At 55.2% G+C, this 23256-nt stretch overlaps 2 protein-coding genes and 1 pseudogene across 19 annotated transcripts in view; all 3 read right to left on the bottom strand.

Moving 5' to 3' along the window:
- Positions 1-509: 509 nt before the first annotated feature.
- ZBTB9 (zinc finger and BTB domain containing 9) lies at positions 510-3513 on the bottom strand. The gene is made up of 2 exons (XM_004267726.4): positions 3238-3513; positions 510-2999 (listed from the first exon to the last, which is right to left on the bottom strand). The coding sequence occupies exon 2, from the start codon at positions 2991-2993 to the stop codon at positions 1584-1586; it is 1410 nt and encodes a 469-aa protein (XP_004267774.1). The 5' UTR covers positions 2994-2999; positions 3238-3513; the 3' UTR covers positions 510-1583.
- Positions 3514-4079: 566 nt separating this feature from the next.
- On the bottom strand, positions 4080-6113 carry LOC101286354 (GTP-binding nuclear protein Ran-like; annotated as a pseudogene).
- Positions 5309-23256, bottom strand: part of SYNGAP1 (synaptic Ras GTPase activating protein 1) — a 33633-nt gene continuing 15685 nt past the window's right edge. For 6 of the 18 annotated variants that reach the window (XM_033424238.2, XM_033424242.2, XM_033424244.2 and 3 more), the window contains 13 exons: positions 21743-21896; positions 21419-21517; positions 19405-20031; positions 19133-19277; positions 18771-18915; positions 16994-17230; positions 16662-16863; positions 16268-16446; positions 15574-15615; positions 14100-15174; positions 13493-13666; positions 12156-12367; positions 7753-11022 (listed from right to left, as the gene is read on the bottom strand). In XM_033424238.2, the coding sequence (XP_033280129.1) occupies positions 10593-11022; positions 12156-12367; positions 13493-13666; positions 14100-15174; positions 15574-15615; positions 16268-16446; positions 16662-16863; positions 16994-17230; positions 18771-18915; positions 19133-19277; positions 19405-20031; positions 21419-21517; positions 21743-21896 (3721 nt within the window). In that variant the 3' untranslated portion in view covers positions 7753-10592. Of the gene's footprint in view, positions 7239-7752; positions 11036-12155; positions 12368-13492; positions 13667-14099; positions 15175-15573; positions 15616-16267; positions 16447-16661; positions 16864-16993; positions 17231-18770; positions 18916-19132; positions 19278-19404; positions 20032-21418; positions 21518-21742; positions 21897-23256 lie in introns of those variants that run through there. The other 12 variants (XR_007479934.1, XR_004482245.2, XR_007479933.1 and 9 more) reach the window with 12 other exon arrangements.

Here is a 23256-nt window from a genome sequence, read left to right as displayed (position 1 = left end):
GTAGCTTGTACTGTCTCCCATCATGGACTTACCATACCACATTGTCATTATGTCTAGCTTCGGTAGTAGCTGTGAACTCTCTGAGGGTAGAGTATAAGTCAGGGTCTAGTACAGTGCTTTGCAACAAATGTAGAACAAACCAAACAATAAACATAATACATGAAGTCAGGGAATATTATAGGTAAAAATGTGAACAACCCCTTAAAAAAAAGAAGACAGAGAACGAGTTAGGAGGTACATACCACACCACCAAAAAAAAATTAATAAAAAAATAAACAAAACAGTTCAGACTCTGAAAAATAAGGCAACTTACCAGAAGTTATTCAGGGGCAGGTCAGGGCTGAGAATCTGGCCCACTGACATCCAGGACAGTGTTCTCTGCAGCAGTGTGAGACTATCCGATTCTTCCCCCATCAACATAACCCAGCCGCATAAGGAATATGTCCAAGTCTTTGCAACTCTGTTCTCACATCGTCTCTCCCATATAAATGACTCAATTCAGTCCACTGTCAGCTTAGCTTTCACAGCAAAGTTTATTTGAAGAAATTAAGAAACTTATGACAATCTCCCCATTCCAACATCTATCCTTCTATGTGTCGACCAAGGGGCTGTCAAGTGTGGGTAGGGATGGAAAGGGAGGGGGTGTGGTCCCACTGTGCAGTTATTTCTCTAGTTTTCAGCATGTGCCGTCTCAGCCCTGAGTCCCTCTGACCATAGCCACTTCTTCAGAGCGGTGATTCTACCCTGAGAGTATTTTAGGTCAGTGGCCATCTCCTGAGTTCACTGGTCACATTCCAGTCAGTGTGATCAATATGGATGATCAGTGGTGGTCAAAGGTAGACAAGAGGGACTTCCTGGGCAGTCCAGTGGTTAAGACTCTGTGCTTCCACTGCAGGAGGCGTAGGTTAGACCCCTGGTCCGGGAACTAAGATCCTCTATTAAAGAGGGATCTAAGTGACACATGGAATGCGCAATCTGTTAAAGTGCTCAACTACAACATACAACAAAAAAGGTGTTGTAAAATTACCTACTAGTGAGAAAGCAATTTATAATCTGAAGGGTTTCTGGAAAATTTTAACAAAAGTATATAAGAAGACCTCTACTCACATAATTTCAGCAATGATGAGGGAGAGTAAAGCTTAGAGCTTAGTCTCCGGATTACCAGAACTCTGAATCAAACATATCTCTAGATGGAGACCAGCTCCCTTAACTACTCACAGAGACTGAATGAAATATTTATCATAATTTTTCTTGCTAACTCGTCTCTCATCATATAAACTTCTAATCTGAATTCCAGTTTCCTGTATGAAAAGAATATCTATTATGGGCAACTGATCGATTTACGTATGGCCTGTAAACCACTTTCCTGTAGGGTAGTTAGCCAAAACCTGGAGTGAGATGAGAAATCAGTTTCCAAATCGGTCAGGTTGAAGCCCACACCCAAAAACAAGAGGTCCATAATATAGCTATCCTCTTGGCATAATTAACAAGATACAGGATTGCAGTGCCATGGTAGTGAGGGGTAAGTACCCAACAGCAGCAGTGGCTCCCTTGTCCTGGAAATTCGTGTATGGCCTCAGTAGTCACTTGTAAGTCCAGTGAGCAGTGGCCCAGCCCTGGCCCTTGCACAGGTCCCGGTGGCGAAGGAAACAGGCATGGACTCGGAACCGGCGGCCACAGTGAGGACAGGCATGCAGGGCTCCAGCGTGGGTCTTCATATGCTCTGTTAGATGGTGCTTCAGCTTGAAGCGCTTGTTACAGATGCCACAGCCAAAGGGCCGAAGGCTGAAGGTCAGCATGATGTGCCGGTCACGCTTTGGCTTCACTGCAAACCGCTTCCCACACAAACAACCAAAGCGTTTTCCATCTGCAGGGGGTGCCCCGCCTAGCTTCACAGGTCCATGCACAGCTTGCCCTGCTCCCCCAGGTCCCCCACCCCCTGACAGGATTTCATTCCCATGAAGATCCACTGGTTTCCAGGATGGACCACCTCCTCCAGATGTTTGCCCTGCTCCTGAGGGCAGCAAGAACCCTAGCTCTCCATTCTCTTCAGTGTTCCCTCCTGGAAACACTTTGGTCTCCTCCTTTGTTCCTCCAGACTGAGTTCCGCCTCCTGATATCTCCTCCTTGGGCTCAAAGGGTTCCTGCTTAATGTAGAAGATTTTGGGAGGCAGTACAGTATGAGGGGCAGGAGGCTCAGGTGGAGCACTCTCGCTCTCTGGAAGCCTGCAAGGAGTAGTGGATGTGGGTAGGGCGTGGGATGCAGGAGAGCGGGGAAAACCCCCTGACCCTCTCTGAGGCTGAGGAGTCTGAGAGGGTACTGTTGACCCCTGATCCTCCTCATCTTCTTCTTCCTCCTCCTCCTCCTCCTCTTCTTCAACTTGAAGCTGTAACATATCTCCCAGTTCACTCCCCTCCCCTCCAACGCGGCTCTGAGTAGAAGCGGAAGACTGCGCCACAGTCTGGAAAGGGGAAGAGCGGATGCACCAGTCTCCTGGAGAGGATGTGGTGGAAAGAAGTGTGTGGAAAGGGGTCGCTCCCCGAGTTGAAATCCCACCACCTGAGTTTTCTAGTTCTCTAAGGATCTCTGAGCACTGATCTACCACTTGCCACATCTGGAGACCACTGGCCACAAGGAGGTGGGCAGGGAGAGCATCCAGTGGCAGACGGAGGTGCCCGGAATAAATGAGCTGGAGCAGCCCCTCGAAGGCGTCGGCTTCGATGACGCTGGGCAAGGTGAGACGTGGTGCATCCCCCAGAAGTAGTTTGTCGTGGAAGTAAGGAGAGGCGGCAGCCAACACCGCTTTGTGGGCCCTAAGTTCGCGGCCCTGCACCAGGAGGGACACGTCACAGAACTTTCCCTCCAGCCTGTGGCGGTTCAGGGCCTCCAGGAGTAACGAGCTATGCTGAGGGAACTCGATCTGGATCGTCCGTGGAGCTGGGTTGCAGGCCGGGGAGGGGGCTACGGGAGGCAAAGGCGTCGAGGTATCCATGGCCTCCTGGGGAAGAGAGAAACCCCAGAGGGGTCGAGTACAGGAGGTGAGGGGTGAGGTAGAGCCCGCGCGGGAAGAGGGCTGTGAAGGAAAGGGACGGGGTCACAGAAGCTCTGGATAAGGGGAACCGTGTCTCCTCAAACGCCCGCCTCCCCTGCCCCCCAACGTGTGAAAACTTTTCAGTCGGCAGCTGTTCGGGCAGATCAGTCCCACGCACTCCCCCGCCGAGAAAACGAAAACATACCACAACAAAACACCAACCGAGGCTTGAACTTCCAGGGCCTGTGGAGACTAGGAGGTCCTTCAGCCGCGAGCCGGACCTCGCCGGCCGGGTCGGCTTCTCCCCGCCGCTCCGCTCTCACTCACGTGCCCGCAGAGTCCGGCTCCAGGGGAGGCGCGGCCACCCGGAGACCGCCAGCGCCTGCCGCCCGGCCCTTCCCGCCGCCACGCCCCCGAGAGTACACACGCGGCCCGGCGTCCAAAGCGCCTCTGCAGCAACCGTACCGCCCCGGCCGGAAGCCACCGCCTCCCCGCCGGACGCGGATGCCGGGGCGCTGGGCGGTGCCAGAGAGGCAGCCAATCGGGGGACGCCGGCCTACAAGCCTCATGTTGATTGGTTGCGCGGGTGAGAAGGCGGTGCTGGCGAGAAGCCGCTGGCCCCAGCCGGGCCGCAGAAAGGGTGGGCGTGCGCTCCCGTGATTAAACTTAGCCCCCGCCTCTAGTAGGTGCTGAGAAGGCGAGATTAAGCGGGCACTTACTGTATGGGCTACGTATTGACCGCATCACCTTGTATCCCTCGGGCTCCGCCACCAGCGAGGTAGGTGTTTCCATCCCGTTTCCTCGGGGGAAACCGAGGATGGCAAGTGGTGGCCCTGGGGCTGGACCGCACATCGCTGAGGCACCATGTTCTTTCCTCCATTCCGCACGGGAGCATTTAAACTAATTTTTATTTTTCCTCTAGCAATTAAATAAACTTCATTTCTAGGTAATTTTTTTTTAGATATTTAAAATACAACTTTATTCTGATTCTAAACGAAAAGGAATGGGAATGACGGTGACAAACAAGATTCCACCACTGAATATTGTGATGTGACTGTAGCACTCTTATATTTGAAACTCAAGGAGGAAACAACTGTGTTCCAAAACACAAATATGCAGGTCCCAAAAAAAATGTTTTTGTTTTTTATTTAACTGCCACATTCACTCCGAAGCCCATTCATCTCCTTCAGCATCCCAAAGATTAAGCACATGTTCTGCTTAGCTATATAATAAAGTGGCAAACACCCTGCACCACCGACATCACAGGACAGTTGCCTATAAAACTAGACTTCTGACTCTGGGCTCCAGCTTCACTTTCTCACGGGTCATCATGTTCATCCGGGAGGGCAGTTGTCTGAGCAACCTCTAGATCGTGCTCGTACTGCGCTGCCAACGCTGGATCCATGACCACCTCTGGTGGGGCGAGAGCAGGCATGGCGACGAACTCCAAGTTAGGGTCTCCGATCAGTTTTCTAGCAAGCCAGAGAAGGGCTTTTCAAAGTTGTAGTTACTTTTGGCAGAAATGTCATAGTACTGAAGATTCTTCTTTCGGCTGAAGACAGTTGACTTTGCCTTAACCTTTCTGTCCTTAATATCCACTTTGTTGCCACACAACACGATGGGGATGTTCTCACACACTCGTACCAGATCTGTATGCCAGTTACGCACGTTCTTGTAACTCTCGATATTACATCAAACATTATAATGGCACAGAGCTTGGATATAATAGCCATTTCTCAGTCCACCAAGTTTCTCCTGACCAGCTGTATCCCATACATTGAACTTAATAGGTCCTCTGTTGGTATGGAATACAAGGGGATGGACCTCAACACCCAAGGTAGCTACATACTTCTCAAATTCACCAGTCAGATGATGTTTCACAAATGTAGTTTTACCAATTAGGTAATTATTTTTAAGGTACACGTAGATGTATACTTGGAATCTTTTATCAGAGAATGCTGCTGTTCCTTTTTTTTAAAAAATGTTTTATTTATTTATTTAATGCTGCTGTTCCTTGACCTCTTTACTCCTTCGGGTTAAGTGGTGCAGTGGTGAGGGGAGAGATAGACGGAGTAAGTTTGGCCAGTGCAAAACCCCTACTCTAACTAAAACAATAAATCTCCTCGCTGGTCGGGACAGCGATATTCTAGGGTGAAGACTACGGCACCACACAAGGATATACAGTTTCTCCTAGGCTGTCAGCTTCCTCTCAAAAAGCAGCTCGTCACCCTGCTGGTCCTCCTGGAGGTCCCAGCCTAGGAAAGTAAGCACAGCGATAAAAGAACAATCTCCGTTTATTAAACATGATTTTTCTGTTTCACCACACACTCCAGAAAAAAAGGAAATGGGGCTGGGAGTGGAGAAAAAGGTACAGTGGCTGGGGATAGAGTAGGCTGGGAGTGGGGTAGGGTGGGGAGGGAGAACGTGAAAACAAAATAAAACAGGTAGGAAGAACATCTCCCTACCCTTAAGGTGGTGGCCGGGGGAGGGAAGCATGAGGGGGAGGGGGCCAGGAAGCTCTGTACAGAGGGGTTGCCCCCAGCCCCCACACACACACCCTGGATATGTACAGTACAAACCCCAGATAATTACAACAGCCAAAGAAGAGAAGAAGAAAGGGAGTCCAGGGGTAGGGTCTGAGGTTGGGAAAGCAAGGAAAGGGCACAGGGATAAAATTTCACATATTTACAACTTTTATATAAGTATAAATTTGGCCCCGGCTGGGTGTATGTGTGTAGTGGGATGGGACTGAAGGGGAACTGTCCATACAAAAGAAAGAAGGGTCGAGTCTGGGAAGAGTCTCAATACCAAACGCAAGAAGGGATGAGGGGGCAAGGCTGGGTAGGGGACAGCAGTCAGGGAAGAGGGGGTGCCAAGGAGGGGCTTCTCCCCTCCTGTGACCTACCCACACCAAACCCCATCCATCCTACCTCCCCTATCCCGCCAGAGAGCTATGTACAGAGAAACACCGAAAAATTGTGGACCTGGCGGGAGGGAGGAAGGTGGAGGGAGATTGGGGAGGGGGGGGAGGATGAGAGGGAAGCCCAGCCCTGTCCTACCTCCCCCGGGGGACAGAGTCATGGAAGGGGGCCCCCAACACCCCTCCTCCAACACAGGTCCCCCCACCCTGGGGGAGAGAGGCATGGCTTTTCCTAGAGTAAGTTCCCCCCTCCCCCTGGGAGTAGAGACCAAGAAAAGAGAGGGGAGGGGCAGCGGGGCTGTGTGTGTCAGGGTAGGGCAGATCAACTAGTCTGTCCTCCCCAACATACACCCGCTCCTAAACCCTAACCCCTCCCCCAAACCTCAATTCCGCCCCACCCAACACACTGGGGGAGGGGGGGGCACAAGCCCCCTCACCCCGCTCTGGGACCAGCCAAGAGCAGATCATGTATGGGAAGAAGGGGAGACAACTCCCATTCCCCCCTTGCCACCCCCTCCCTGCCCCGGTGGCCCCTCCACCCCATCTGGGTTCTGGGTGGGGAGGGAGTAAATTTAAGAGTGGTAGGAGGAGAAGAAGTTTGTGCGTGCTGAGCCCCCCCAGACGCTCCTGAGAAATCAAGGGGTAATAGGGCCCCCTCACCTGGGGTCCCCTCCCCGTAACAAGGGGGACAGGGGAGGCCAAAATGGGGCGGTGGAGGGGAGTTAGATTGTCAGCTCTGGTTACTGCTAAAAAATCACCCTGAAGTTGAAAGTTTGGAGGTGCCGCACCCCCACGGTGGGGTGAGGGTCTGTCCCCCAGTGCTCAGGGGAACGATGAGGCAGAGGATGGGGATAGCACCCCGGAGTGAAGGGGTCTGTGTGGGGTAGGTGGTGTCCTGGGGCAAGGGTTCCTGGGGGTCACAGGGGGAAGCACCCCAACAGGAAGGAAAAGGGAGCAGCTGAGGGTCCCTGCTCTCCCTCCTGGAAATGGTGCAGTGGGGGTGGGGGACTGGTGCCCCCCAGCGAGGCATTCAGGGAGGCAATCCCGCTGTCCCTCGGCGACGTCCAGTCCTGGTGGTTGGTGCCGTTCCAAGGTGGGGTGCACAGGGAGGGAGAAGGAAGTCTGTGATGCAAGGTGGGCTAGTGGTCTGCGGTGTTTCGGAACTCGCCGTTCTCAGTGATCTGCAGCCGGGGTGGGGGAGGTGGGGCTGGGGGGGCCAGGCCGTTCCAAGGTGGGGCCAGTGTCACACGCGGGTTTGTTGGACCCAAGGGGGGAAGCTGCCTCTCCTGCAAGACACCAAAGAGGAGAGCGCGGACTTATTGAGACGCTTCGCGGGGGCCTGGGTGCCAGCTCCCTAGCAGTGGCCTCCCCCAGAGCTGGCCCACTCCACAAACCACATCCCACCCCCTTCCCCCAGGACACCCCCACCCGCATCCTCCTCCTTTGTTTCTCACCTGTAGGAGAAGTTACATCTTCTGGGATCAGGGAGAAGAGAATCTCACCCCTGACTCCTAACAGGGGCCTTCAACCCAGGGAGTCACATCAGGAACCCAGTTCACAAGAAGTAAGTTTCCTATCTCACCCCCAGCCTAACCCTTGCATCTTCCCCTGCCCAGTGCCCCCCCTCCCAGGCCACCCCCAATCAGAGGTGGGAACTTTGTGTAGAGGGAACAAGGGGAAGCAGTACAGCAAAACCTCATTAATCCAAACCCCCATGGATTTGGGATTTTTTTTCATAATTTGAACAAAAACTGGGCTTGAGTTTTCCTTTATCTGTGAAGAAAGGGTGTGCTAAGCAAAAATAGTGGAAACGTGTATGTGGGAGGGAATATTTAACCTATACCAGAAAACAGACTTTTCAATCCTATCTACTCATTAACACATGCTCCCTGAGGGCCTCAAGTGGGAAAGCCTCGTTCATTGAGTTCTACTTACTGTATATAGTATGAAGACATGCATTTCATTAAATAGACACTGTCATTCAGTTTTGTCACTTATTCACAGTGGCCAGCTTCTCAAATATAACATTCCAAATTAGAGAGGTTTAACTGTACTGGGGGGAAAGGAAGGGGATTCAGGGAAGTGATGTGGGAAGGAGAAAACACTGTGGGAGGGGCCGCCTCTCGCTCACAATAACGGCAGGAAGGAAAGGACTAGGAGCTTCTGCAGAGACGCAGCATGCCCCGAGCTCTGCATCCCCAGGAAACAGAAGGGCTTCATTCCTTTCCACCCCCACGCTCCTTTCATTCCCTCACCCTGGGCTCCCAGTTAGAGGGTGAGGGGTACCAAACCCTACTCCCACCCCTGGTCCTATTCTACCCCTTCCTACCCCTCCTGGACCAACTCCTGGCTCCTCGCCTCAGCTCTGGCTTCTGTTCCTCTGCTGGGAGAGGAGAAGAAAGCCATGTGTTCTACACTTTGGGTTGCTTGCTTAGGCTTTTAAAAATACAGGCACATAATTAATTTTTATGTTAATGGCTGAGTTGCAGAGGGACCAATACCTGAAAGGGGTTTAGAGAATGTGTCCAAATTATTTCCTGGACCATAGGGCACTGAATCCTGGCAACCTAGCTGTGTCTGACAGAATCTCTAAAAGATATAAAAACACTCCAAGCAGAGGCTCCCAGGTCACCTCTCCTCATCTCTCAGAAGGTCACCCAAACCCAAGATTTAAGCAAAGCCACCCTCTTAGCTTGCCTCTCCCACACTTTCCACAGCCAGCAAGAGAGGAAATCCTGTCTGGTAGGGTATCCGGAGTGTGGCAGGAGAGCAGGGGAAGGAAACCTCAGATTCCCTTCCCTCTGCTTGTCTGCTGGCAACAGCACACAGGCATGCCCCCAACACCCCCATGGACCCAAATTTAGAAAGGAGATAAATTAGGGTGCCATTATTCACTTTACAAAAGAATTCACCACAGGAGTCCTTTAAATGGTGAGGTCCCCTGGTGCCTTGCAGCATCTGTTTTTAACTCACCAACTACTTTGACAGAGAGGCCGGGCAGGCAGAGAGTTAAAATTACAGTGTGAGGAGACACTGCCCACTGCAGATCAATCCCGCAGAAAATAAAGCATCTCAGAAGTGATGTCAGTGGCTGACTGCTTCCCATTTACTGGCTTTTCAGGTAGGATTCTGTGTCCAGCAAGGCCACTGGGTGGCGGGAGAGGGGGAGTGAGTGGCATTAGCAGCCCAGGGCTGTAAGCACTGACGAGAGGTTATTTAATCTGCTGGTTCTGGCATCTCTGCCTGGAATCAACATGGCTACAGAGCCCACGATCTTATTTAGGAGGACACCTCCCCCCACTTCCAACTCCCAATGCCACATGCACCAGTCCACATCCTAACATCTGTCAAGGTTCCTTTCTCGCTCCTCCTTGCTCCACTCACCCTTACTGTCCCGACATCTGAACAGCATCCTTTCCCAGCACCCCAAAGTCTCCCTTAATTAATTACCCACTCTTAATTCCCACCCAATGGGGCTGAATAGGAACCCCAGATGCCTTCTACCTCACAGATGTAAGGAAGGAGAAAGAGAGAGAAACAGGTGAGGGGTGGGAGGAAGGAGGGCTCTCTACAGAACCAAGGTGTGGGAGACGGAAGAGGAAACCCCAGCCTACCTGCTGCAGCCAGCACAGCCCCTTTAGCCAGGGGCCCCCAACCCAGCATCACCACCACCCCTTTAACAAACCCTGACCCCAACATCCCAACCCCCAAGGACGCTTTGGTGAAATGGGGGGTGACAGACATACACTGGAGAGGTAGAGGAGGAGGACTGAGAGTCAGGAGGAGGCCACGGGGCGGTGTGTAGGAAGGGGAGTGTGATCTGGGGGATGTGCGGGCCATCTAGGGTAAGGTGCTTGGTACTGGTCAGGAGTTCTGGGAGGCGGCAGGAAGTGCTCTTGGGACAATGCCTGGGGAGACAGGTCTGTGCAGGAGGTGTCCGGAGGGTCGGGCCTGTAGAGGTCCTCGGGTGTGGGGGGCAGCAGTGAGCAGGGGAGAGGCTCCGGAGAGTCAGAGGGGAGTGGGCTTCACGACCAACCTGCAGTGGTCCGGAGTCACCTCCCCCTGTGTCCTCCGCCCGTGGTCAAAGCGGAACCAGGAGAATTACCTGATGAGGAGCTGCAGGGGGAGAGAGTGGGGTCATGGGGTCAGGAGCCTTGGTGGTGCTGGGGGGAAGCCTGGAAGTCAGAGCAGAGGAAAGAGGAGCATGGGTGGGAAGTGAGCAGAATTGGGGGAGAACGAGGGGTTAAGGGGGCAGGAGGGAGGTCCTAAAGGTTGGCTGGTGAGAGAGAGGGCGAGCAGCCAGGAGCTGGAGAGGCCAGTCAGGAGTGAGGACCACAGGGAGAGGCAGGCCAAAGAAGGCGGCTAAGCCTTCAACACCGAGGGAAGGAAGGGAGAGCTTACAGGACAGGGGGCTTTCAGGATCTGAGGAGTCGGGAAGAGGAGGCCCAGTGGCGGCTGTCAAGGAGTGATGGGGATTGGGGGGCCCAGAGAACAGCGGTGACGAGTACCCCAAGTCCCCAGGGCACCAGCCGGAGCCTGAGGACACTAGCGCTCCTACTGCCCTGGGTTCTGTTCTAGCAAACTGCAGCTTCTGGCCCTCCTGTCCCAAGAGGAGCTCAGAGGAGGCCAAACTCCCTGACTCACACAGGGGTGGGCCCAGCAGGGGCAGGGGTCCAGGAACTTGGTGGGGTCTGAGGTTCTGGTAGAAGGTCCTGAAACGCAAACAGAAGTGGGAAAGGCAGGGTGGGGAGGCACGGCAGGGGAGGGGGGCTGACACTGCTGGGAGTGACAAAGGCACAGACAATGGGATGAAAATGGGGTCGCTTGGGGGCTGCCGGGAGCAGCCAGTGGACAAACGGAGAACAATGGGAGAGACGGATGGCGATGGGGCTGGGGTGGCTGGTGCAGTGACTGCACGAAGGACAGTGGGATGGATGGGGATGGGACACGGAGAAGATAAATGACATTGTAATTTCCACCTGAGCGTCGAGCAGCCTCTTCTTGGGTTCGGGCAGCGGCTCAGCCATGGCGGGGTGCTCCCGGCGCAGCTCCTCCTCCACCAGCATCAGCCTGAAGGGACGGGCTTCAGTGGGGTTAGTGGCGGGCACGGGCGCGGAGCCTGCCTGGGGAGCTCATGATCCCGGGGAACCCCACAGCTCTCTGGAAAAGCCTTGGGCATCCTTCTCCCCCGCGCTCAGAATCCCTCCATTGTTCTGACTCCAAAAGACGCCCTGTCATTCACCTTCCTTTCAGGGACGCTCACATCTCCCTGCTAAGTATGGGTTTCTGTGCCTCAGAGACCCCCTACCTACCACCAGGCACCCCGGCCCTCTGCGCTCCCACTCAGGACCGTGCCGTCCCTCAGACCCTGTGGCTGAAGACCTGGCTTCTCCATCCCCCACCCCACCTCACCGAAACTAGGCCATCTCCAGGGCAGCCCCTAGACACCCCTCGCCCAAGAGGGGTCTCTACAATCATAATTCCCGGACTCTCCCTGCCTTCTGTGACGATTCTCAAGGTAACTTCTCATAAAGGATATCAAAGCAGTGGTTTTCAAAAAGGTTTCCAGTCAAACCTTTTTCTTCTAATTAATCTTACTCAAAAATACATTTAGAATGCGTGGAAATGGAGCTGGCTCTGGTTGGAGTGGGGGTCCTACCCAGTTCTCAAGCTAACTGATCCCCTTGTTGAGGCACCTCCTTGGAGCCCAGGGCTTGACAGAGCACAGGCTATAACAAGCATCATTTACTTTCTGATGGAATACCTTTCCACGGCTGCAGAGGAGGGTGGGCCCAGGATGGGACGGTCAGGGGCTACTATGGCCAAGGGACCCCTGCTTAGATTTGGGGTGAACATTACAGGCTGAGTTGAGAATAACCAGTGGGGGAGTCCCAGGCTAGGCCAGGTCCAGACAGAGAGAGATGGTTGGACAGTAAGAGGTACATTTTCCAAGGGCTTCAGAAGTTACTCTACTAGGAGAGAGATCAGGGTTTAGTAAAGGGATATTTAATGCACTAAGCGGGAGGTTTCTCTCCATCTGGTGATGACGGAGTGGGTGACAACCCTGGGAGGAGGGTGGTGGGCTTTCCTCCTGGTGTCCTGCGTTGGGGGATGGGGGATGGTGGTTGGGGGCTGGGGGGAGCTCACTGGCCCTCTTCAGCCTCAGGCTCTCCCTTGCCACTCCTCCCCGGGCCGCCCCTCACCTGCCAATGATGCTCTTGATCTGTGAGTCCTTCTCTGCCTGCTGCTGCCTTAGCCTCTTCTCGCTCTGTTCCAGCCGGGCCTGATACTGCATCAGGATTTTGCTGGTCTGTTCTTCCTGGGACAGCAGCCTCCGCTCATACTCTTCCAGCTTCCGGTTGGACATGTGCAGCCGCTCCTTCAGTGAGTGGATCTCCTCCTCATACTCCTTCACCTGCCCGCCGGGCACACGACCCCGCACTGTGAGGGGGGCTGTGCCTGACCCCACCACCCAGCCTGTACCCCTGCCTGCCAAGCACAGCCACCATGTGGTGAGGGACACCCCACCAGCCTCCTCCAGCCCTTCTCTGCCTGTTGGTCATACACACACACACAACTGGCCTTTAAGAAGGCCCTTCCGTGGGGCTGAGGCTCCCTCAAGATGGAGCAAAATGGTGGACTCCCCCACCCTAGAGGTACACACATGCCCTCACATGTGCATCTGGACACAGGAGGACCCACACAGGAGCCTGGACAGACTCATGGACACACGTGGAATGCATTTTGGCCTCAGCTTGTTAAATGGTGCTGGAAATAATTTATTATAAGGCCTGAAGATTGTCTTAGCTCAAGTCCATCTACATCAATCCCAACATTTTCCTTTGCTCAGAGACCACTTCTCCCCAAAAGCCTCTCTGCTTCCCCAAGTTGCAGTCATGTATTCTGTATATATAATCTAACCCTGTAGCTACCCTCTTCTTCAGGGTCCTCGCAGCAACGGCTCCCAAGGAACTTTCTGCTAAGTGTGTGAAGGCCAGAGCTCCTGCTGACTTTTGCTCGGGACCACCACCAGCTGAGAGTCTGGACAGTCTTTCCACACGTGGGCCAAAACACACCACCCTCCCCCTAACCACCAACCCTCTGTCACTGATGCCCACGGAACAGTGACTGGGTAAGCCATGCATGGGTCCTGGTACGACCACTCTGCCCCTCGCCCAATGTACAGCTCCCACTGCTAGTGAAGTACCTTCCCCTGACTTCTTCCTGAGAAGTCACAGGAGCCAGGGCTTCAACATGTTCTCCCCGGGGAAGAACACAGAGACAGCCTAATATAGAGCATGCTTTTCCCCAGACGGTCTATGATGTGTGTAACCCAAAATAACACAGTTGAAATGGGTTTTTCAATGGACTGTATCTGGCCTCCCCTGACAGAGGGCTTCTCAGGAGAAGACATCGGGTCTTTGTCCTTTCTTTTTCATCGTAACTACCTGACCACAGATGTTGCCCTTGGAAGGGACTAGAAGCCTGCCCTGTGGGTAAAGGGTAAGATGGGGTTTGGGGCAGGGAGAGCCCTGCGTACCCTATCCAGCCGGCTCTCGTCCATGGACTTCGAGTATTCCTTGAGCTTGTACTCTTCCCGTTCGATGTGGGCGCTCTCGATGTCAGCTGACAGATGAGGCATGTTGGAGACCCAGGCCACCGTTCGCTCGGAGGCTGGCATCGTGGGGTTCAGTGTGGATGGCGTCTGAGAATGCTGGGACGGGGCGAGGTGGGGGCAGAAGGAGAGAGGGAAGGTGGGAGGAGGCAGAGTGCTTTTAGAGGGAGGGAGCACTGCCCAAAGAGACGAGAGTCCCCTTCCTGTCCCCCACACTAGATGAGAGTCCCCAGCCTGTCCCCTGCACTAGCACCCATCACCTCGTGAAAGCTATATTAGTTATTCATCATATCTCCCCTCAGGAGCCCCATGAGGGCAGGGAGTTTTGTCTGTCGTTCAATGCCAAGTGCACAGTGCCTAGAACAGCACGTGGCGCCAAAGCAAGCCCTCTATGAACATTTGTTTAATGAATGCAAGGAAGTGAGAAAATTGTAACTTCAAACCACAGTCTCTGTTCTACCACCCCCCCAACCCGTTTCCTTCTTCCCTCCCTGCTCTTCACCCCTCCGGCCTTCCTCCCACCCCCACCTACCTGCTTGGTGATGGAGGGCTTGAGCCCCCCACCCCCTCCGCCGCCGCTGCCCCCGCTGCCCCCAATGCTGCCCTCTTTGCTGAGGCTCTGCTGCCGCGGACGGGCAGGGCCATAACTTGGCTCCGGCGACTGCAACAGGTTCCCGCTGGACGGCCGGGGTTTCTGGGCAGCGCTGACTGTCAACTGCTGAGACTTGCCCCTCTGCAATGGAGGCGGCTGGCCCCCGCCACCCCCGCCGCTGCCCCCACCGCCGCTCCCACCTCCAGGCCCTGGGGGAACGGGCCTCTGGGGACCAATGGTGATCTGGGGAGGAGACAGCATGTGCTGCAGGTTGTCCTGGAGTGAGAGCTGCCGACGGGTGAAGTCAGTGCCAGAGGGTCCAAACTCATCACTGTAGCTGTGGCTGTGGAGGATGGAAGCAGCGGGGGGCTTGGGGACCCCTGAGGAGAGGTCTTCGCTCTTGCTATAGCCATGGAATGGGGCGAAGGTGTCCCCTGGGGGCTCTCCACCTCGGTGGTGGTGATGGTGGTGATGGTGGTGATGGGAGGAGGGTGGACCGTGGCCTCCGCCCCCTCCGTGGCCCCCTGGGGGGCCTGGCCCATCAGCAGCCATGTGGAAGAGAGGATTCTGGAAGGAGAGGGGTATGCGCAGTTGCTGGGCAGGGACACCGTCCGTGGTGACGCCCATCTGGCTGAGACGCATGCCGGCCGCCGTGATGGATGAGCCGCTCCCCTGGGAGAGGCGGCCAGCAGGTGCGGGCCGCAGCCCCAACGCCGCAGTCAGGGAGGCCTGGCTCGAGTGCAGCAGGTCCCCTACGGCTGCCAGGTTGGACACACTGCTGCTGTTGAGGCGGCCACCGGGCCCGTCACCCTGCAGGTCCAGCATGGAGACGCTCTTGTTGACACTCAGCATCTTCTGCTCCGGTTCTGTGATGTCCGAGCTGCTCGTGCAGTACGCAGGTGAGGACCGGGCCAGGGGTGGGCGGCTGACATAGAACAGGTCTTTCCCCCCACCAGGCGGCGGTGGGGGGGGCTTTTCCTTGGTTGGGGAGGGGAGGCGAGCCATGTCCATAGAGCTGCAGGAAGGGAAGCGGGCACACGAGTGGGAGGTAAGACCCAGGCTACTAGCAGTAGAGCCTCTGTGGTCCAGCATAGGCCTGGGGTGAAGAGTGGGACCCGCAGGGAAGGGCTGAGAGCTGACGTTTGCAGCTCGGGAGAGGGCAGGCAGGCTGGGGGGATGGGAGGGGATGCGAAGGAAATAGGATGGGACAGGGCCCCTCCGGGAAGGGAGGGAGGCCTGGAGAAGGGGAGATGGGGCAGCAGGAGGAGGCATGAGGGGCAGGTCTGGGCAGATGTGGAGGAGATGAGGGCGCATGGAGGAGAAGAGGAGCGGAGGGAGGTGATGGCCACTGGAGTCGGGGTTGGCGGGGGAGCAGACAGGAGAGGAGAGGGCGGGGGAGGGGAGAGCCCCTCACCTGTTGAGGCCTCGAGCCATGAAGGACTGAAGGTCGATGGAGCTGGAGAGAGATGGGAAGAGGGACGAGCACAGACAGAGAGAAGGAGAGAGGCAGGTGGAAGTTGGGGATGTGTGGAAGGAGAGGCGGGGATGGTGGGATGGGTATGGTATCATGGAGGGAGAGATGCGGGCAGAGGAATGAGCAGGATGGTCATCAAAACAACGAGCGGCAGCTGCGGATCTGTGCGCCTCCCAGCCTGGAGGCTGTGGTGGGGAGGCTCTGCGGGGTGGGGTCCAGGGGCTACTGCTGTAGTGCTGAATCGGGGCAAGGTCTGAGGGGTGCTGGTGGCGGGGCTGGGGATGGTGCTGCTTTACCAACTAATACAGAGCTACCTGAATGTTCTGACACCAGGTGGCTGGTCCAACTGTACAGGCTGAACACCAGCTCTGAGCAGGGAGAGGGACCTCCTAAGCTTATGCCAGGCTGGAGCTGGCGGAATCTCAGCATGTTTTGGGGGGCTCTACATTCCTTGCTCCCTCTGGCTTGCAGCTAACTACTGACTGGACCTGTCTCCTTACCGTTTTCTCTGAGAAAACGCTTCTCTTTCCTTTCTTTCAAGCCCTCGAGAAAGGCACATGGGGCCCAGTGGAGTGTATCCAGGACAGAAGCATAAGGGCGCCTAGGGCACAGGCCTGGGGTCCTGGGTGCTCACCTGTTGAGGTCCCGCATCACGTAGCCCTGCATCTCGGCCGAAGGGCCCCGCAGCACCACAGGCTGAGGCCGGGGCCGCTCGCTCTGACGGCTTGGCTGCCGTTGGATGTTGGGGTTCCTCAGAGCTGTGCTGATGTCGTTGAGGAGCCGGGGCAGTGGGCCCAGCTTCAGGAGGGCTTCCTGGAATGGGGAGGCTATTACCTGGGGGCTAACAGCCCAGCTTTAAGGGAGCCTCAGAGAGTTCAGGTAGAAGGAGTCTGAGCTGGGGAAGTGGCATTGGAAGTGGCAGTGACATGTCTGGGAACAGGAGGGGGGGAAGAATCTGCGCAGGGGGTGGTCTCCGGGCCACAGGAGCCTCTGGCGACCTAAGGACGGGCCAAGGGGCCTATGCTCACCTTGCTGAGCTGGGGCAGCACCTCCCAGAGCAGGGCGTGCAGCGTGGAGAGCTCTCGGCCCAGGTCGATGTAACCCTCAAAGCTACTGCTATTGGTCAGTGTGTCCAGGTTGGAGATCTCGTACAGGAACTGCTGCATGGAACCCCACTCCAGCTCCAGAAACTCGTTCATGAAGCCCAGAAAGTCCTCCTTTGAGGTAAACCTGGCCAAAGCATCCAGAAGGTACAGGTCACACCCAGAAAGCCTCCAACCCATGCCTGTCTCTAGGGACTCGGGAGACCCTTCCTGCCCACTCCAGCCCCGTCTGACACCCAGCCTGAGGCTTCCCTCACTTGGAAAAGTTGGCCAGGTTCTGGATGACCTTGGCGATGAGGGTGAGGGTTCGCGAGGTCTGCTCATCTGGGTACTCCTGCATGAGCCCAAAGAGACTGGGTGACATGATGGCCGGGCAGAGGAAGCGCAGGAAGAGCGAGGCGCTGATCAGCCGGTCTGCGATGTCCTCCCGGCCCCTCTCTGCGCAGCGCAGCCGCCAAGACGCAAACACCTCCTTCAGCTCCCTCGGGAACACGCTGAGGGGACGGGGTGGGGAGACAGAGAGAGAGAGAGAGAAAGAGAGAGACCGGGACTGAGCCCCAGAGACCCTCAGCTTCCACGGAACATGCTGAGGGGGGTGGAAGGAGGTGAGGGTGTGGAACCCTCACAGAGGTGAGAGCGACAGGGAGGGAGGGAGGGCGGGAGCGCAGGAGGAGGACAGGAGGCTGCTGGAGGAAGAGGGCTATGGCAGAGGGGACAGAGGGGACAGACAGGGTAGGGAGAGAGAATGCAGGGGAGAGGAGGTGAGGGGAGAGGGACACGCGGGAGAGAGACAGGGGCAAGTGTGAGAGAGACAAGGAGAGGAGGAGAAGAAAGACACCAGGGAGAAACAGAGATGGGAGAGAGATGGAGGGTCACTCGAGGTACAGGGAGCTCGGACCCCCCAACTCTTCTGGATTCCAGGGAAATGGGGATGGAGGTGTCCCAGGCATGATCCCCAGTCCCTGGAATGGCTCAGAGCTCACTCTTCCCACCTCCCTGGTCCTCCTCTTCAATGTCCCATTGACACCTTAAACTCTAACTGGTGTAAAGTGAGCTCAGCATCGCTCCCCACATCTCCAACCTCCACTGGGCTCCCTCTCCTGGCTCCCCAGTTCTGTCAGTGAGGCCACCGTCGTCTCCCAACCACCAGCCTCATGGCCTTGGGAGTTGTCCTTGCTCCCCACAGACATGCCCCCTCCTTTCCAATTACCCAATGACTCCTGGTGATCCTTTCCGCAGAGGGTCCTTACAGTAGCCCCTTTCTACGTTTCCTGCTACCATCCTGACTCAGGCTATGATTTCCATGCCTGAACCATTAACAACAATCCCCAACTAGCCTGGACTTCATTGTCCCTACTCCAGCCACCTGCCACACCCACCTCCATTTAAGAATTAACCTTCTCAATCATGATACTGCTTGGCATCCCACGACCTACCAATGAGCTCCAACTCCTTTACCTGGCAGTGGAGGCCTTCAGATTCTAACTCTCCTCGCCCTGTCCAGACACGTCTCCCATCACTCTCCACTGTGAGCCACACACTCCACTAAACTACCTCTGCCTGCTGTCCCAGGACCTCTCACCTTCACGCGTGGGCCTGTTCCACAGCCTTCTCCCGAAACGTCTTCTCAGCCCACCATATCTATACATCAGAACCTGACCTAGTCTTCCAAGCACAGCCGTGGGGGCACCTCCTCCACGAAGCCTTCCCTGCTTATCTCAGTCAAAGATCTGCCTTCTCTGACCTTGTGTTGCATTGCGGAGGTGTGGGGAGGGGGTACCCTCACTTGGAACTTAACACATACTGTACCGTTCTGTGGCTTTCTGTGTATCTAATCTGTCCCTACTCATTCTGGTGCAGGTCCTCTGAGGGCAGGGGCCAAGCCTCATGGCTCTCTGTCTGCTCTACAGCACCAAGTACAATGCTTTGCCCATAACTGGTGCTCAGTCCTCTTTGAAGATGGACAGATGGATGAACAGATGAACACACGACTCCCCCAACCCTGTCCCCCCAACCCAGGGTTCCCAGTCTCACCAATGGGAGTTGACCACCTTGCACAGGGCCAACTCACAGCACATCCGCAGGTTGGCCTGGTGCTCTGCCAGACTGGACGCCGTGCACTTGATGGGGTCCACCTCACAGTTCTCCTCAGATTCATACAGAGCACGGATGAATTCCCCTGTGGAGATGGGGGCACAGCGGAGGGCGGTCACACTTTCGAAGGGCAGGGACAGGGGCTGCCAAGGTTTGGGGAATCTCGGAATCAGGTTGGAGGGGACTCTGGGCCCAGAAGCATCAAGCTGAGGCAGGGTGGACTTGGGGTCTGGAGTAGCTACACTTAGGGCTGGGGTGGGCATCTGGCAGGTTTAGGAAGAACACCTGTGGGTAGGCCATACCGATGGCATCCTTGAGGTATTTCTGACCAATCAGTCTCATGTACTCTTCTATGGCTTTAGTGGCGAGCGTGTTCTCACGGAATATGAGGTGCTCCCGTTCCATGAACCGGTCCACCTCGGACATGGCCATGTCTGAAAGGAAGTCCTGGGGGCCAGGAAAAGCCAAGGGTCAGCCTCTGTCCAACCCAAGCTGATGAAGACAGATGTGCCCTACCCTTACTATCCCGAGTGTGCACTCCCAGGTCACCTTGTCCTGAGGGCCCAGTACTCACCTTGGCCTTGCCCGTACTCTGCAGGATGTGAACCAGCGCGCTGGCGACCTCCTCCTTGCCCTTGACATTCAGGGCGGGTTCCAACACCGCACACAGCATCCGATAATGGTTGGTGACGTACTCTGCAAACTCCTTATACAGCTCCATGGGCAGGATGCTCATTGTCTGGTAACGCGCTTTCAGCCGCACAGCCGGGCAACCTCCTTTGCCCTTGCCCCCTGAGCCACCCCCTGAGCCCCCTCCCCCTCCCGAGCCCCCCATACCCCCGGAGCCCCCACTGCCTGTCGGCAGGGTCACGGGGTACCACTGCTCTGTGAAGTGGCGCCCAGCCAGGGTGGCCACAGGCACAGTCACCAGGCCGACATAGCCCGCCTTGTCCTTCTTGCGCTTTTTGTCTGAGTCACGGTACAGGTGCAGCCGCAGGGCCCGGACGGCTGGCAGGTTGTTGAACTCGAAGTGCTCGCCCCAGAAGACGGTGTCCCCCGAGGCCGAGCGGGGCTTGGAGGTGGTGCGTGCATACAGCATATCATCCAGGCAGAGCTCGCAATAGTACCGCTTCTTGGGGGGCAGTTCCCGTGCCTCTATGATCCACAGCTTCAACACGTTGTCCACCCGGCGGCTGTTGTCCTGCCAGGGTAGGGCGGGTGCGGCAGATGAAGGGGAAGGGACGGAGAGACAGAGACACCAAAAGAGGAGAGACGGTGAAAAAGCCAGATAGTCTCCGACACCAGCAATCACAGGGCTGAGAAGGCATGTGCGGGATTAAACCGTGTCACCCCAGAATTCATATTTCATAGTCACATTAAGTGACTATAGTCACTTAAGACATGGTCGTACTGGATGAGGGTGGACCCTAAATCCAATGACTGGGGTCTATACGGAGAGGGAGATTTGGAGACCAGAGACACAGGAGGGGAGATGACCATATGAAGATGAAGGCAGAAAGTGCACAGATGCAGCAAGAAGTCAAGGGATGCCTGAGACTGCCGGCAACCACCAGAAGATATGAAGGGACAAGGGAGGATTCTTCCTAGAGCTTCTGAGGGAGCAAGGCCCTGCTGACACCTTGATTTTTGACTTCCAATCTCCTGAACTGTCAGAGAATAAATTTCTGTTGTGTTAAGCAGTCCAGAGAGTGGTAATTTGTTACAGCAGCCACAGGAAACTGATACAGAGGGAGCTCATACATCAGACGACAGAATTCGTACTGAGAAGAGATTTTGAAAGCTAGAATAATAAACCCAAAATATTAAGGTGGAATTTGAACAGGATAACTGAGGAGTCCTTTAAAGACAATCGGAAGATAATTGCAAAATATGCATAAATGCAGCAGGTGAGACTATACAGTTAGTGTGAAAAGGGCCTGGAGGATGACAATGACCAGTGAGGCTCAGGTGATGCTGCAGTGTGAAAAGAGCCTGGTGTTTATACTCTGCATGGGGCAGATCACATCCAGCATCTTGGGTCTAGTTTTTAAGAAGGACATTGACAAACAAGGGTTCCCACAGAGGAGGCCACGAGGACTGTGAGCTCACTGGAAACTGGGAAAAAGAGAACAGCTCACGGAACTGGGAGCATTCCTCCTGGGAAGAACACGAACTCAGAATTTTTGAGCCAAAGGGACCTTATAGATTATGTAGTTCAACCCCATTCCTACCAGTCATACAGAGAGGAAACCAAGGTCTAAAGACTCATCTACCTGACAAATCTATGTGTCCTGCAGAAACACTGCAAGCTGGGCCCGGGCGCCCACCTGTCAGGGTGTTAGTGGGACATCCCTGCTTGCAGGGAAGATGCACCAGAGGACTTCCAGAGCCCCATCAGTTCCATAAGTCTATGATTTCTATGGTAGGGAAACATCATAAGGTAGAAAGAAAGGAAAAAGAAATGGGGGACTCAGAGGAAAATGGGGGTCCCCTCCTCCTTGGTCCCCTTCTCCCCTAGGCCCCCAGTTTCCCCTGCAGCTTGACCTTTGCCTTGCCCATGCTGTCTGTGTACCCTGTACTCCCAATACCTTGTTGGGTTTTACTGCCCGCTGTAGATTCTCGATCCATTTGTCCCTTTCGGCCGCAGAACGACAGGCAAAACATTTTGTTCCTGATGATGTTGTTACCTAGAGAGGGGTGTGGAGGTCAGTTGGAGCTCTAGAGGGGTGATGACTCCCAAGGACTGAGAGTCCATCACCATCTCTTCCTCCCCGGCCTATCCTCCTTTCTCTCAGCCCCAGAGGCTTCTGTTTCCTTGATGTCCCCACCTCTGCCGCTTTCTCCAGGACTCTCTGCCCTCCCCCTCCGTGACCCCTGCCCTTTGGCCCTCCCCAGCCCCCTACACCCAGTACCTCAAAACAGAACTCCTGGCCCAGGATGGAGCTGTGCACTGGCTTGATAATGGAATCTTCATCCAGGTTGAGCTCCAAGGCCTCGGCCGCACTGCTAGGACTCAGCAAGGACTCGTGAGAGTGCGACTCCTTAAAGCTCTGCATCAGCCGGGCCCTAGCAGGCGGGGGTCCAGGAGGGAGAATCAGGGCCCCACTCTGCTTACACACTCACAGGCTTGCATCGCCAACCTGACTCTAGGATGGAGACCTGGGGAAAGGGGCTCCTAAACCCACTTCCCACATGGACACAGACACAGACAGAAAGAAACCCAGCCTATCCCCGGGGAAGGACATGAAGGATGTGAGAGAAATGAGAACACTTTAAGAAATCCCCTCCCCTCAGCCCACCACCTAAGGGGTTGTGAGGACTGGGGACACCTAGAAATATCTCAACCCAGAAAGGGACCCTGGGAGAAAAAAAAAAAGAACAGGTGGGCCTTGGACACTTCTAGGTGGGACTTCTATGTGACACCTCCCCCGCCAAAACCACAGCTTCAGTATAAGGGGAAAAAGGTGGGAGTAAAGAACCAGAAGTACAGGGGCTTCCCTGGTGGTGCAGTGGTTAAGAATCCGCCTGCCAATGCAGGGGACACGGGTTCAAGCCCTGGTCCGGGAAGATCCCACATGCTGCGGAGCAACTAAGCCTGTGTGCCACAACTACTGAGCCTGCACTCTAGAGCCCGTGAGCCACAACTACTGAGTCCATGTGCCACAACTACTGAGCCTGCGCTCTAGAGCCTGTGCTCCGCAACAAGAGAAGCCACCGCAATGAGAAGCTGGCACACCGCAATGAAGAGCAGCCCCCACTCTCCGCAACTAGAGAAAGCCCGCGCACTGCAACGGGGATCCAATGCAGCCAAAAATAAATAAATAAAATAAATAATTTTAAAAAGAAAGAAGCAGAAGTTCAAAGATGCTGGTCTGGGCCTTGGCACACAGGTAGTGCCTAAAAAGCACTTAATAAATCCAAAAATGAACGAGCTAAGAAGACAAGTTTTAGCAGAATCATGGGAAAGAGTGAGGGAAGATCATAAAAAATAGAAGAAGGATTTTGGGCAGAAGAGTGACAACGGAGATAAGGGACTGAAAATGGGGACTGGGGAAGAACAGATAGGGCGAGAAGGAGAAAAGGAGGAGGGAAAGGTGTGCGCAGAAAGACAGGATGGGAGAAGATGAGGAGAGGCCACTGGAGAGCTGGATGTGGGAACAGAGGTGGGGGACGGGGTGGGGGGGGACGAACTTGGGAAAATCAGTGCAGGAGGGCAGAGGTGAAAGGCACTGAGGGGAGTGGAGGCCGGGACCACAGGGAAGGCAGAAGGTGAAAGGCACTGAGGGGAGTGGAGGCCAGGACCACAGGGAAGGCAGAAGGTGAAAGGAACTGAGGGGAGTGGAGGCCGGGACCACAGGACAGTTTGCTCGGAGCCGGCTAGGGGATGAAGAGTAGAGAGCAGTAGGGAAGCGGGAGGGGGAGCTCG

This window comes from Orcinus orca, chromosome 10, assembly GCF_937001465.1.
Source record: "Orcinus orca chromosome 10, mOrcOrc1.1, whole genome shotgun sequence".
In the NCBI taxonomy this organism is placed as follows: domain Eukaryota; kingdom Metazoa; phylum Chordata; class Mammalia; order Artiodactyla; family Delphinidae; genus Orcinus; species Orcinus orca.
Note: the sequence above shows the minus strand (reverse complement) of the source record. Positions and strands in the feature narration are given on the sequence as shown.